The following is a 16,200-nucleotide window of genomic DNA, read 5'->3' on the forward strand; positions in this document are numbered from 1 at the left end:
GTGAGAATCGCAGAGTGAGTGAGTAATGTAAGAGTCATTGAGTGGGTGAGTCAGTGTGAGAGGTGTTGAGTGGGTGAGTCAGTGTGAGAATTGCAGAGTGAGTGAGTAATGTAAGATTCATTGAGTGGGTGAGTCAGTGTGAGAGTCATTGAGTAGGTGAGTCAGTGTGAAGGTCACTAAGGGGGTGAGTCAGTGTGAAGGTCACTAAGGGGGTGAGTCAGTGTGAAGGTCACTAAGGGGGTGAGTCAGTGTGAGAGTCACTGAGTGGGTGAGTCAGCATGAGAGTTATTGAGTGGTTGAGTCATTGTAAGAATCGCTGAGTGAGTGAGTAATGTAAGAGTCATTGAGTGAGTGAGTCAGTGTGAGAGTCATTGAGTGGGTGAGTCCGTGTGAGAGTTATTGAATGAGTGTGTCAGTGTGAGAATCGCTGAGTGGGTCAGTCAGTGTGAGAGACACTGAGTGAGTGAGTCTGTGTAAGAGTCACTGCGTGGGTGAGTCAGTGTGAGAGTCACTGAGTGTGTGAGTCAGTGTGAGATTTACTGAGTGAGTCAGTCTGTGTGAGAGTCATTAAGAGAGTGGGTGAGTCAGTAAGAGAATCACTGAGTGAGTAAATAATGTAAGGGTCATTAAGTAAGTGAGTCAGTGTGAGAGTCATTGAGAGTCATTAAGAGTCAGTGTGAGAATCACTGAGTGGGTGAGTCTGTCTGAGAGTTATGAGTGGGTGAGTCAGTGTGAGAGTCATTGAGTGAGTGAGTCAGTGTGAGAGTCATTGAGTGGGTGAGTCAGTGTGAGAGGTGTTGAGTGGGTGAGTCAGTGTGAGAATCGCAGAGTGAGTGAGTAATGTAAGAGTCATTGAGTGGGTGAGTCAGTGTGAGAGGTGTTGAGTGGGTGAGTCAGTGTGAGAATTGCAGAGTGAGTGAGTAATGTAAGATTCATTGAGTGGGTGAGTCAGTGTGAGAGTCATTGAGTAGGTGAGTCAGTGTGAAGGTCACTAAGGGGGTGAGTCAGTGTGAAGGTCACTAAGGGGGTGAGTCAGTGTGAAGGTCACTAAGGGGGTGAGTCAGTGTGAGAGTCACTGAGTGGGTGAGTCAGCATGAGAGTTATTGAGTGGTTGAGTCATTGTAAGAATCGCTGAGTGAGTGAGTAATGTAAGAGTCATTGAGTGAGTGAGTCAGTGTGAGAGTCATTGAGTGGGTGAGTCCGTGTGAGAGTTATTGAATGAGTGTGTCAGTGTGAGAATCGCTGAGTGGGTCAGTCAGTGTGAGAGACACTGAGTGAGTGAGTCTGTGTAAGAGTCACTGCGTGGGTGAGTCAGTGTGAGAGTCACTGAGTGTGTGAGTCAGTGTGAGATTTACTGAGTGAGTCAGTCTGTGTGAGAGTCATTAAGAGAGTGGGTGAGTCAGTAAGAGAATCACTGAGTGAGTAAATAATGTAAGGGTCATTAAGTAAGTGAGTCAGTGTGAGAGTCATTGAGAGTCATTAAGAGTCAGTGTGAGAATCACTGAGTGGGTGAGTCTGTCTGAGAGTTATGAGTGGGTGAGTCAGTGTGAGAGTCATTGAGTGAGTGAGTCAGTGTGAGAGTCATTGAGTGGGTGAGTCAGTGTGAGAGGTGTTGAGTGGGTGAGTCAGTGTGAGAATCGCAGAGTGAGTGAGTAATGTAAGAGTCATTGAGTGGGTGAGTCAGTGTGAGAGGTGTTGAGTGGGTGAGTCAGTGTGAGAATCGCAGAGTGAGTGAGTAATGTAAGAGTCATTGAGTGGGTGAGTCAGTGTGAGAGGTGTTGAGTGGGTGAGTCAGTGTGAGAATTGCAGAGTGAGTGAGTAATGTAAGATTCATTGAGTGGGTGAGTCAGTGTGAGAGTCATTGAGTAGGTGAGTCAGTGTGAAGGTCACTAAGGGGGTGAGTCAGTGTGAAGGTCACTAAGGGGGTGAGTCAGTGTGAAGGTCACTAAGGGGGTGAGTCAGTGTGAGAGTCACTGAGTGGGTGAGTCAGCATGAGAGTTATTGAGTGGTTGAGTCATTGTAAGAATCGCTGAGTGAGTGAGTAATGTAAGAGTCATTGAGTGAGTGAGTCAGTGTGAGAGTCATTGAGTGGGTGAGTCCGTGTGAGAGTTATTGAATGAGTGTGTCAGTGTGAGAATCGCTGAGTGGGTCAGTCAGTGTGAGAGACACTGAGTGAGTGAGTCTGTGTAAGAGTCACTGCGTGGGTGAGTCAGTGTGAGAGTCACTGAGTGTGTGAGTCAGTGTGAGATTTACTGAGTGAGTCAGTCTGTGTGAGAGTCATTAAGAGAGTGGGTGAGTCAGTAAGAGAATCACTGAGTGAGTGAGTAATGTAAGGGTCATTAAGTAAGTGAGTCAGTGTGAGAGTCATTGAGAGTCATTAAGAGTCAGTGTGAGAATCACTGAGTGGGTGAGTCTGTCTGAGAGTTATGAGTGGGTGAGTCAGTGTGAGAGTCATTGAGTGAGTGAGTCAGTGTGAGAGTCATTGAGTGAGTGAGTCAGTGTGAGAGGTGTTGAGTGGGTGAGTCAGTGTGAGAATCGCAGAGTGAGTGAGTAATGTAAGAGTCATTGAGTGGGTGAGTCAGTGTGAGAGGTGTTGAGTGGGTGAGTCAGTGTGAGAATTGCAGAGTGAGTGAGTAATGTAAGAGTCATTGAGTGGGTGAGTCAGTGTGAGAGTCATTGAGTAGGTGAGTCAGTGTGAAGGTCACTAAGGGGGTGAGTCAGTGTGAAGGTCACTAAGGGGGTGAGTCAGTGTGAAGGTCACTAAGGGGGTGAGTCAGTGTGAGAGTCACTGAGTGGGTGAGTCAGCATGAGAGTTATTGAGTGGTTGAGTCATTGTAAGAATCGCTGAGTGAGTGAGTAATGTAAGAGTCATTGAGTGAGTGAGTCAGTGTGAGAGTCATTGAGTGGGTGAGTCCGTGTGAGAGTTATTGAATGAGTGTGTCAGTGTGAGAATCGCTGAGTGGGTCAGTCAGTGTGAGAGACACTGAGTGAGTGAGTCTGTGTAAGAGTCACTGCGTGGGTGAGTCAGTGTGAGAGTCACTGAGTGTGTGAGTCAGTGTGAGATTTACTGAGTGAGTCAGTCTGTGTGAGAGTCATTAAGAGAGTGGGTGAGTCAGTAAGAGAATCACTGAGTGAGTAAATAATGTAAGGGTCATTAAGTAAGTGAGTCAGTGTGAGAGTCATTGAGAGTCATTAAGAGTCAGTGTGAGAATCACTGAGTGGGTGAGTCTGTCTGAGAGTTATGAGTGGGTGAGTCAGTGTGAGAGTCATTGAGTGAGTGAGTCAGTGTGAGAGTCATTGAGTGGGTGAGTCAGTGTGAGAGGTGTTGAGTGGGTGAGTCAGTGTGAGAATCGCAGAGTGAGTGAGTAATGTAAGAGTCATTGAGTGGGTGAGTCAGTGTGAGAGGTGTTGAGTGGGTGAGTCAGTGTGAGAATCGCAGAGTGAGTGAGTAATGTAAGAGTCATTGAGTGGGTGAGTCAGTGTGAGAGGTGTTGAGTGGGTGAGTCAGTGTGAGAATTGCAGAGTGAGTGAGTAATGTAAGATTCATTGAGTGGGTGAGTCAGTGTGAGAGTCATTGAGTAGGTGAGTCAGTGTGAAGGTCACTAAGGGGGTGAGTCAGTGTGAAGGTCACTAAGGGGGTGAGTCAGTGTGAAGGTCACTAAGGGGGTGAGTCAGTGTGAGAGTCACTGAGTGGGTGAGTCAGCATGAGAGTTATTGAGTGGTTGAGTCATTGTAAGAATCGCTGAGTGAGTGAGTAATGTAAGAGTCATTGAGTGAGTGAGTCAGTGTGAGAGTCATTGAGTGGGTGAGTCCGTGTGAGAGTTATTGAATGAGTGTGTCAGTGTGAGAATCGCTGAGTGGGTCAGTCAGTGTGAGAGACACTGAGTGAGTGAGTCTGTGTAAGAGTCACTGCGTGGGTGAGTCAGTGTGAGAGTCACTGAGTGTGTGAGTCAGTGTGAGATTTACTGAGTGAGTCAGTCTGTGTGAGAGTCATTAAGAGAGTGGGTGAGTCAGTAAGAGAATCACTGAGTGAGTGAGTAATGTAAGGGTCATTAAGTAAGTGAGTCAGTGTGAGAGTCATTGAGAGTCATTAAGAGTCAGTGTGAGAATCACTGAGTGGGTGAGTCTGTCTGAGAGTTATGAGTGGGTGAGTCAGTGTGAGAGTCATTGAGTGAGTGAGTCAGTGTGAGAGTCATTGAGTGAGTGAGTCAGTGTGAGAGGTGTTGAGTGGGTGAGTCAGTGTGAGAATCGCAGAGTGAGTGAGTAATGTAAGAGTCATTGAGTGGGTGAGTCAGTGTGAGAGGTGTTGAGTGGGTGAGTCAGTGTGAGAATTGCAGAGTGAGTGAGTAATGTAAGAGTCATTGAGTGGGTGAGTCAGTGTGAGAGTCATTGAGTGGGTGAGTCAGTGTGAGAGGTGTTAAGTGGGTGAGTCAGTGTGAGAATTGCAGAGTAAGTGAGTAATGTAAGAGTCATTGAGTGGGTGAGTCAGTGTGAGAGGTGTTGAGTGGGTGAGTCAGTGTGAGAATTGCAGAGTAAGTGAGTAATGTAAGAGTCATTGAGTGGGTGAGTCAGTGTGAGAGTCATTAAGTGGATGAGTGAGTGTGAGAGGTATTGAGTGGGTGAGTCAGTGTAAGAATCACTGAGTGTGTGAGTCAGTGTAAGAATCGCTGAGTGAGTGAGTCAGTGTGAGAGTCACTGAGTGAGTGAGTCTGTGTGAGAGTCACTGAGTGAGTGAGTCAGTGTGGGAGTCACTGAGTGAGTGAGTCAGTGTGGGAGTCACTGATTGAGTGAGTCTGGGTGAGAGTCACTGAGTAAGTGAGTAATGTAAGAGTCACTGAGTGAAGCAGAGTGGGTAGGTCAATGAGTAAGTGTGCCTGAGTGGGTAAATACATCTCAGCCAGAGAGAGGGAGTCACTAGAGGAGTGAGGAGAGAGCCGGTGAGTGATTATTTAAGTGAGTCACTAAGCCAATTATGGGGTGTTGGTGGGGCAGTATATGATATACTAGATGAGAAAGTGAGAGAGAGCAATTGAGTAAGTGAATGTTTGAGTCTGCCTTGAGTAAGTGAGGGATGGAGTGAAGGCAGAGTTGACAAGTGAGTTGACAAGTGACTCGGTCGAGCTCTTGTGATGGCCTGTAACAACAAATAGTTGCACTCACAGGCTGCTTTTACAGCAAAAAGTGTGACTTTAACAGATAAAAACATACTTCATTCCTCCTCACCTCCTGAACAATGAGATTAAAGCACCTACAAAACGTAGGTAAGAAAACAATCACACATAAACCCAAATGCCTTTCATTAATGAGTAAATATGACATTAAATACAAAATTTTTTTGTAGTCAATATTTCGTTGACAGTAATTGAAATAACGGCTTGTAAACACCATGGTATGCGAGGTGACGTCTTACTTCACCTGGAGCTGCACACACTGGAGTTTCACAAGCAGCACAAATCCTCGTGATTTTCTGCCTCCAAGTGTACAGCCAAGACAAATGACCTCATCAGCTCCAGAGCTGCACCAATCTGTATTTTATCTGATGATGAATTTAATCCAGGAGAAAATCTACCGTTTGTTCCTCATGGATTCTTCGAATGAGTAAAGCTTTGTTTTGTATTTGGAAGTCTTTTTTTTACACACCTGCAGCCTGTTTAGTACATATCTGTATGGTCAAATGAAAAAGGACCAGCAATTAAATTAAATGCCTTAATTGAGACCTATTTAACAAAAAATGGCACTATTTGTGCAGCACACGCCAGATCTGTGAGCCCCACACCATGTCTGACTGAAACGTAAATTTAAAGAGAGAGGTGGGGGGTTCAATAAAGCTCAAAAGTACACAGCAGGATAAATAATCAAAGTTCTGGAAATGTCTCAAATTTTAAATCTGCTCCAGAGTTATACCCCCCAAGGGTGCAGATAATAACCCTGCTGATTTTTTCCTCCAAACAATGCTGTTAAAGGAGCAAAACAACTTAATCAAGACTTGAGATGAAGGACAAGAAGAACATAAGGTTGATTTAACAATTTAAAAAGGATTATCACATCGCGGAAACTACACTAATAATCCTGCCTTCCAAAAAACTTCTACTTTTTAACAATGTGTTAATTTCAGGTTGGAAATAACCCTTGATGGTGAGTAGTAACTTATTTCTGGAGCAGAAAGCACACTGTGGAAATATCACTGCGCTATACAAGTGTGTATTTAGTCCGTCATTCCCCACCTCGTAACCATGAAAGAAAAAGTCAATTTGTATAAAGAGAAAAGGCTTTGATTCTCTCTGTATCCTGGTGCTGAAAGAAGCTTTTGAAGTCCTCTGTGGCTTTGGGTGTGAAATGCAAACAGCCTGGGTGGTGTGATGTGAGACTTGAAGCTGCAGACGGATGTGTGTGGGGAGCAAAAAGGTGTTATCCTGGGTTCAATTGAAAACCTTCCTGACTCTTAGGGCATTTTCACATTAAGACCCTCGGGTGGTTTCCAAGAACACTTGACCCCAGACTCTGGTTCATTTTAATCAGTGAGAACATAATCGTTCCACAATGCCGAACCATGGCCAAGTCCACTTGAAGAGGTGGTCTTGAGAATGATACAGTGTACTCGTGCACGGATCGAAGCAGATAAGGAAGCAGTCGTACCTGAGAACAGAAGTAGATCACTGTTTAGACGCAACATCAGCAGAGTATTTCTGCTTCATCGTTCAACCATCATGAAAATGGCCTTCGATCACACCAGACATCTGTGTTCTACTTATATTAATGCGTTCCACCCAAACTACCTTCTACAATCTCTCTCCCCCTGTCTCTCTGTGCCCATTACAAACCACCAGTTTCTCTTAAACCCACCAGGAGCTGAACTAAAACTAAAAATCTAAAACTAAAACTAAAAAACTAAAAAAGAACAGCAAGCTGACCTTTGAAGATTCTTCTTAGATGTTTTAGAAATACAGTATATTTAGCTAGCTAGCCTTCCTGACTCCAGTTTGCAAGTACTGATTGATCAGATTACATTTTCATTAAAGCTACTCTGACAGTAGTGCAACTATCACAGAAATCACAGGTTTATTTATAATTAATGGCTTAGTTTCAATTCACTAACGCTTCCAGAGTAACAGCTCATTAACAGGAACTTTACATTTTAATAATGTAGAATTGTTCGAACAAAGTTTGTTTAAATTCTTTTCTGTCTTAATAAATTAAAGAGTGACAGAAAAAAGATAAAAAGCTGGTGAGGGAACAAGTTCAGCCTTCATTAAGTAAAGTTCAGCCAATTCATCGTATATACATTACTGCACAGTGAAATAACCTGTTATAGTAATAACCTGCCATTTATTAGTAGGCAGGGGTCAGGGTTAAGGGCCTTGCTCAAGGACCCAACAGCAGCAACCCGATAGTGTTGAGGCTTGAACCTCCGACCTTCTCATAATGCACACACACACACACACATATATATATACAGTATATATAAAAAACAAGACAAGACCAGAAGAACATTCATTAAAAATTTTTAATAAACTTGGGCTAAAGCTCTGAAATGACAGATGTTATCTTATTATCTTAAGACGTTAAACTGTACTTACTGAGGAATGTTTACTCCATGAAAATTTCATAAATTGCATTCTTTTTCTCCATGAGCTTGTCCAGTCTTCATGTATAAGCTTTGTAAAGAAGCTTTTATCTCTTTGTAACCCCATCATGATGGGTTCTGTTCTTCCTCAAGTGAGTGTCTTAACCTCCATCTGTGTTAAAGCGCTAATAAACTGGCCAACTCCAACCCAAAGAGAGACGGAGCCACTCTGGGCCTGAAGTCATCGCTTCCTGGAGAAACCCACTGGCTATGCAGATTTGATGAGCATGACAGGGTTTATTTCGTTTTGGAACCCACAACTTCTCTACAGTTCATTAACCTTAATCGCATGGTAGATATTAGCATCTCGTATTGCAAATCATGGAACAACAGCAATGTAATCATCTGAGCATGACTACTAAAACATATCTCAGATATTATCTGGAACAGAACTTACAGCTGGATGCATTCTGACATGAACATAAGTTGCATGTGAGTTGTAATGGCTCAGATCAAAACATTAATTATGGTTGGTCATACTGTACAGAAGGTGGAAAAATTCTTTCTCGCTATAACTCTCCAACATGTTGCTTAAATCATTCATATTTGGCACCAAATCATTTTTAGTCTGGAATTTGTCACAGTCATACCAATCTTCAATACAGGACCATAAAGAAAGAAAAACAAATGTATTGGCCGTAGCAACTTTTGTGCTATAATCATAAGACGATTACACTGTAAACATATGATGATGTTTTATATAATGGCTAAGTTTTTAATTATTATTCCCAGTAATGTAGTGCAACTCTGTTTACAAGAACATTGCTTGATTTCATTGATAATGATTAAAGCTGAGAATTTGAGACTGGACACAGGACACAGCCAGATGTTGCGCTCCATACAAGTGAACAGTCCCATAAGACAAAATGTTCTTCTTCTTCTTTTTTTTTTTTGTTCCATTGCAACATTGGGATATTGACAATTTTATGATTGCTATGTTGTAAATTTCCTCATATTGGATTATGAAGGAGTAATTTTTCACAGACACTTTGTCCTTTATCTTTATCATCATACTTGACTCGTGATAGAACTAGTCAGGAGCTTTATGTCACCCTGGGAATTTTGACCTTGGAGCTCCAAAACAATGCCTGGATCATCAGAGCCTTCTGCTTCATCGTTTAACAATCATTTCTGAGCATGGTACAAATCAATTATTCTTAATGTGAAAATGGCCTTCGATCACACCACACATACTTGGCCCCAACTTGTGATAGAAGCTTTATGTCACCCTGGGAATTTTGACTTCAGGGCTCCAAAAAAACCTGAACAGTGTAGTAGTTTTAAGTGTCATAATATATGTCAAACATGCTGACAGTTAAGGGGGGGAAACAGAAAAAGTCTTACTTGAAATGAACATGGCCAAGAGAAATCCACATCCTTTTTAAGGGAAAATGTCTGAGGATCAACCTAAAGAAACTTAATATTTCTTGTGTAAAACACAGGGTTTTCATTGCAAGTAGAACCTGTTTGAAAGGCTGGACAAGTTGATTATCCAAAAAACCCATAAGAAACTTTTTTTCCAAGAGAGAAGTTCTGAATGAACGGCAAATTTGTTTCTATGGAAGATTATAAGCCAAAACTAAGGAAGTCATTAAAAAAACATGCAATTGCTTTGTCATTTTCAGGCCAAAGAGGAGAACGGGGATTCAAAGGAGAGAAAGGGGACAGAGGAGACCCAGGAGGCAAGACAGGTAGAATATCTTGACTTATTTTTTAAAACATTTACCCAAATCAATTGTGAAAAAAAGCAACACAAGGAAGTTCCTGTGCTGCATCTCTTCACCATCTCCACTCAACTGCAGATGCATTGACTATAAAATAAACACCCAGTAAGGAGAAAAGTATGACCAGACAGTAAACAAGGAGGTTTATGTCTTGCTTTGTTAGTTACGTCGTGCTGCCTGTGATTTAAAACAAATGGTGGTAGTAATAAAAGGTTATAAAACAGAAAGATATCAGGGCTTGTTTTAGACTTATGAGTAGTATTCCACTTTGCAAGTTCCTGGGCTTAGAATAGTTAAGTGAAAGATTTTCTGGAACTGACTTTTTTTTTAGATCCACCCTGGTTGATCTGGTGGGAACTAGCCTAAAGTTCCAAATTTATGACAAGTTTTTTTTTTATTTTTTAGTGCTGGACAAGGAACTGAAAGGTTTTTGTTGTTGTTGTTGTTGTTTTTTGTTGTTTTATTCTGCCTCTGGAATTTTAACCAAGAAATAACAAGCAAGCCTGGTTCCTGTGGTGGGAACATGCTTCAAGGCCCTTAGTTCTGGGAAAGGTTCATCATATCCTGCAGGAATCATGTTTTCAAACCAAACATTTATATTCATTCTGGTCCAACTGATGAAAACATGCCTTAAGTTCCTGACTTGTGTAAAAGGTTTCATGAACTAAAATGTTCTAGAACTACAGTCAGCCCTTGTTCCTCTGATGGAAACATGGCTCAGGTTCCCAAGTTCTAGAAAAGGTCAGTCATTTCCAGCAGTGGATTTTCTGGAATTACAATTTTTTGGAGTGGAGCAGGAGCTAAGCCTAAATCCTGTTTTTTTTTCTGATGGAAACATGGCTAAAGCTCCTGAGCTCCTGCAAGGAAACAGGAACTGAAAAGTTTTTACATCCTGTTTTTCTAATGGAAACATGCCTAAAGCTCCTGATCTCCAGGAATATATAACAGGTACTTAAATGTTTTCATATCCTGGTTCCTCTGGTGGAACCATACTAGAACCTCCTGATCTCTATCAGTGAATCAGGAACTACAATGTTTTCTGGAATTACAAATTACATTTTAATTCGTCTTGGTTCCTCAAGTGGAAGCATGCCTAAAGTTCCTGATCTCCAGCTGTGGCGCAAGAATTAAATGTTTTTGAGAACTACATTTTAAAAATTAAAATTAGCTTGGTTTTCTCTAATGGAAACATAGCAAAAGTTCTGGCAAAGGTTTCTGATTTCTGCCGTGGAGCTGTATCTTGCAAGCCTGTGGGTGAGTTACTGGGTTGGCACTGCCAGAAAAGGATGATAAATAGATGCTGTTTTTCAGTAAAGTGATCTCATCTTTCTGGACAGCTGCTGCAGTTCCTCTGCAAAACATGTTTGAGAGCAACTCAAGGATCAAATGCATGCTTTACATTCTCCTCGCTCGTCTTTCATTCAGAAAGCTTGGTCCAACTGAGGCTCTGTGTCTGTGGGCAGACATTCATTCCTCGGTCAGCACACGCTGCTCACTTCAGCAGAACTAGAAGATTCATTATGGGTTGATTTTTGGTGCCTTAAGTTTTCTGCTGTATTGTTGCCCAGAAGGTATGAAGCATGGCTAATGTTGCTAACATGATAATAGGTGTTTATTTTATTTTTATTTTGTTTATTTAAATGTCTTGTCTGTAAATGTCTGTCTCAAACCAAATCTCTTAGGAGACACATTAATGTTATGGAGGCGGTTATTTTGGGTAACCAGAATCAATATTCTTCTTTATTGCAGTTTGAGAGCATTATGCAAGGGTTACTTGCAAATGAATACTACAGTAGGTTAATTTTGATGTGTTTACACTAAATAGTACAGTTCTGTGAATAATTATTTTTGGGATAGTTCCTTGTATTTGTGATTAATACAGATCTTTAGACATTTTGAACATTAAACAGAAACTACTTAGGAGGTAAAAACAGCTATGGTTCCTTTTATGGGAATGACTGACTATAGTACGTATTACCTTTAGTATTGCAGAAACTACAACTAAATCATCTTACGTTTCTCTGGTGGAAACATTCGGGATTAAGTTTGCAAGAAGAAGGAGATTATAACCCTTTGGATAAATGGTCTAGTCCAAACGGTCTAAATCAAGCAAAAGTCACCAAAGGAAACCTACAGTATAATGTTCTCTATTCTTAGTGTCACCATGAGAGGTAGCCCTAAGACTTATTGAGAAGAGGAATTTGAACTTAGTGGGGAAGGTAAAATGATTTTATTTTGTAATTACATAATCTGAGGATTTGTCTGCTTGTTTACTGTTGCTCTTGCAATGTGGGTTAAAAAAAAAACCACACCATTTTTTGTTGGGCTTTTTTGCATATTTCTCACACTTAAATGATTCAGATCATCAAACAAATTTTTATATTATCCAAAGATAACATATCTGGCAAGTCCACCTCTGAAGGTCTTAAAAACAAACTAATCTGTCAGGATATAAATCAGATTAAGATCATAAAACAGGCCATTCATGCTAGAAACCCACCATGTGACAGAATTCAAACAATTATGCAAAGAAGAGGAGGTCAAAATTCCTAATCCCTGAACGCATGATCGCAGTTGTTGCCACCAAGGGTGGTGCAATCAGTTATTAGGTTTAAGAGCAATTATGTTTTCACATAGGGCCAGGTAGGTTTGGACAGATTAAATCTTTACAATTGACATTAAATTTAGGTATTTGTCAGACATTCTTATCCAGGCCGACTTGCATAAGTACTTTGAACTTATCATCTATAAATATGGCCATACACTGGTTTATAGGCTGCTAAGTACCATCAGTAACCCACTGTTGGAAAAAATTAGTTTATCAATTTATTTATTTGAGGAAGTGGTAGGTGGGGGGTTAAATCAAATACCTAGGTTGTTCGCTTAAAGATTGCCAGTGAATCAGCTGTACTGACATCTAGAGGAAGTTTGTTCCACCACCTAGATGTAGTTCCTCCTTGATCACTGAAAGATGGTGGGACCAGCCAAGCAATGCTGAATAATCAAAGGGAACATGATGACACACCACAATTTATCACTATTTAGGGGGAACTATACATCACTCCTGCCAATGTTGGTTCACTGGCGATGTAACACCCTTAGGGTAATGCAGTAAGAGGAAAACCATCAAAGATAAAACGTGTCACCAAGCCAGGGTTTTTTTTTTGTTGCTCTAATACTACAGTGATCTGCTAATAAGTGTTAATTGAAATTTATGCAACTTTTTTGTTAAACAATTGAATCACACCATAAGATAAATAGTCTCTAGTTGTAGGATAAAAAGGTTAAATTCAGCAACAATATCTCTATTAATAATACCTTCCAATACAATATTACAATAACAGCAGGCTGTTCTTTGCTTTATGAATTTAGCACTGGTTGGTGGTTGCTTTATTTTAGTCTTGTCTAGTTTGTTCTGGAGTCACGAAATAATTGAGTAAGGATACTCCTTATTTATTTAATTAAAGCTACTCAAACAAAGTTGGACTGAATTTGACTAAAGTAACCACAAGCAAATAGGTGAGAGTGTGGGAAAGCAAAACTGTTTATAATATGTAACATATACCAGTATGTACAGTATGTACAGTATGTATGGGGTAATAAAAGAAAGGTATTGTTTTTGGTATTATCTCCTATCACACATAAGATTTCTGAGCTGTGCTTTCTCTGTTGTAATATGTTTCAGTTCAGTAAATAATTTTACTGGAAGGAAAACAAAAAGTTCCTGTTACACTGGAAAGCAAATATATACTGTTCACTTAAACACAGTAATTACACAGTACAGGTTATTATAAAAGCAGCCAAAGGGTGTGTCATTGTGACTGATAAACAAGGTTAATTCCACCATGTAGAAAATGTAGGTCTTTTCCTGCAGACAAGGAAATAAAACACCTTCTTTCCAGTGCTTCTGATTACAAATACATAGTACCGTGAGTTGAAGTAAAGTACTCTGCAGGTACTGATTACAGTTTATAGAAATAAAATACAATAATTCAAATTCAGGATTTGAGATAAGTTCTGGTTCTTCTGGTGAAAGCATGCCTCAAGTTCTTCAGTTCCAGCAAAGGTTTCTGGTATTTAGCTGTAGGACGAGGCAGGTTCCATATGTCCTGGCCAGAATCCTGAACTAAAGGACCTTTAAAAAAAAAAAAGAAGAAAAAAAAACATACAGTAGGTATGTTAGACCAAAGTATGCATTTGTAACATTCAGTTTACAGGCTTCCTGAAATCAATAAAGCTCTTCCTTTCAGCTTGTTATTTTCTTTTTTTTTCTTTGATTTTCTCAAATCTTAAAAGAGAAAGCATTAATTTTTTCTCTTCACACAAGTGGTTGGAGCTCCCTCTCATGAGGCCAAATCAAACCCTGTTCCTACAGCCTCAGGTCCTGCGGAGAAACTTGGCTCCACAGCTTTGATTAACTACTACTGTACACAGCCAGTTGTTTTATATTTGCCGGGTGGTTAGTATTAGCAATTATGCTAATGTTCTGTGGGTGCTCATCATGTGACCGGTGACAAAACGACCACAGAACATTAGCATTGCTAATGTTCTGTGGTTCTTTTGTCACCGGTCACATGATGTGGGCTGGTCTGGATAAACAGAGATGTTTTTACGGAATCTACACAAGAAGCGCTTGTTTTAGTTATACTACAGGCCTTTTTCCTGCCATTAATCAAATCAGTGCAGTGCTTCCATGGTGATCATTGTACCTTTTTATTAACATTCTTTTCACAATTTGCAATGGCGCCTTCATCAAGTCACTTCAGAATCACTTTGTAAGACAACATAAAGCAAGAAACAAAAACAACATAAGAAAACACTTTGGTCATAAAAGAATGGCCTTGCCGCTCGCAGGGCTTTTAATATCCAGTGATGGAGCACCAACAGCAGTCTGTATTGCCACTAGAACACCAGACCGGACTAGGCATGAAGAACATTGGCAACATTTGGTGTGAACACAATGCGGTTCTGAAGTGATTTTTATAAAGGTCTTGAGCAGAACAATATCCCCTGCTACTAACAAAAACAACAAAAATGACTATACATGTGGTACTAAGAGACAGTAACACAAAGCAGAGCAAACACATGCTGAGCGCAATCAAGCATTGTCCTTGACTCGGATATCAGGCCAGCTGTATTACAGGCCAGAAAAAAATCTACGGCTCAAACCTAAGTCTGTTGTATGTCAGCAGCACCCAGAAAAAAACTGCCTCAATCACCAACAAAAACAGACTCAGACCTTCTCAACAATTAGTAAGCAGTAGTAAAATGTTAAATCAAAAGCAGAAAACACACACCTTTGCCATTACAGGCCTTTTTTGGCCTTCATAGGTCAACATCAGTGTCTTTATTCCTATGTCAACAGAAACTATGAAACACCAACAAAGCAAATTCAGCAACAGAGTGATATAAAGGAACTATGGAATACTTGCTATATTTGGGATCCCCAAGCCAGGAGCAAGTCAATGTCCAAGAGGGTAACTAGAGCCTGGACAGAACCTTAGTGGCCTTCTTGTTTGACTCCCTGTACATGTTACTGGACGTGCATGACCAAGTAAGATTTTTGCAACAATGTGCTAAGAATAATTAAAGATTAACCAATGATAAACATTAATTGATTGTCTTCAGTGAGCACTTTGGCCTGGCCTGAGTGGTGGTGGAGCTCAGAAACACTAGGCATGAGGTGGAAATCCATCCAGTCCATTTCAGGACAGCATACGTACACAGGTAGAGACAATTTGGTGTAGCCAGTCAACCTCCTGAAATGTTGTTTGAGTGGTGGAAGGCAACTGAAGAACTGGAGCTGAACATCTAGTAAACCAAGTATAGCATAAAATCACCAGCCATCCCAGTGATAATCATACTGTATGGTGCAGTTTCACAAGTAGTGATACATTCACAAGACATACTGTACAGTATATGTTGAGAATTGTACTGCGATGAACCGCTGCCCAAGAAGGGAAGAGAATTAAAATGATGTGAAAATACACCAGTGGGAAATAACCATGGAGCAGATGTAGATCATCTCCATGTCACCTGATACAATCACCCTTCTAGGGACAGGACAGACAAGAGCAGAGGAGTCGAGAAAATTAGTCACCACCTCATGGCTGACCTTGTTGAATGGAGCCAGTTTGGGGTTCTTTTCTTTCTTTCAAGGGATAATTGATTATAGTTCTACTTTTGTATGTGTCTAATAAATGTGTTATTTTGCTGTAATCCAGAAATAATACAAGCTTTAGGGCATGAAGCTCATATTGCAAGTTTCAGACTGACAAGTTGGCTTGTAAACATGGTGCAGCATCATGGATTAAGCTACATTTTTCATTTCCTATGTGTCTGCAAAAGCTTTGATATATCAAATGACTGGTTAATATCATAGGCCATGTGCTTCACAGCAGGAGAAAGCATCTCAGCTAATAAAATACTCACAGCATTTGTGCATTTGTGCAGGTCTGGCTTGCATTCAAGCCATGGGTTCAGCCAAATCAACTTTTATTCCCACTTTCAGCTTTCTAAATATTCTAAATGATTTGGGACAAGATAGTACCTTTCGCAGTAATCACTATGCATTGTGACGCACAGGAATTTAATGCTTTTATGCCTTTATTTTAATTGTTTATCCAGCTTTTCTGAAAGTGTTTATTTCCTGATTTTTGCAATAAACAAAGATGCAGAATGATCTGCCTAGCATTATGTTTTGACAAGCGTAATGAGTCAAAAGGAAGTACAGACACTAGTTCAGCATGGAAATTATTTCTCCTCAAAACTAAAAATTCTGGAAAATATGAACCTAATTGATTTACCATAAAAATAACACGCATTTCATTCCAGCGAAATTGCAAACGTTTG

The 16,200-nt window shown here is 40.5% G+C and overlaps 1 protein-coding gene across 1 annotated transcript in view; it reads left to right on the top strand.

Annotated features, from left to right (window-relative positions):
- Positions 1-16,200, top strand: part of scara5 (scavenger receptor class A, member 5 (putative)) — a 69,018-nt gene that overhangs the window by 42,750 nt on the left and 10,068 nt on the right. Inside the window, exon 8 of the mRNA XM_053479851.1 lies at positions 9,250-9,315. Coding sequence (XP_053335826.1) covers positions 9,250-9,315 — 66 coding nt within the window. The remainder of the gene's footprint in view (positions 1-9,249; positions 9,316-16,200) is intronic.

Source organism: Clarias gariepinus, chromosome 2 (assembly GCF_024256425.1).
Source record: "Clarias gariepinus isolate MV-2021 ecotype Netherlands chromosome 2, CGAR_prim_01v2, whole genome shotgun sequence".
Lineage (NCBI taxonomy): Eukaryota > Metazoa > Chordata > Actinopteri > Siluriformes > Clariidae > Clarias > Clarias gariepinus.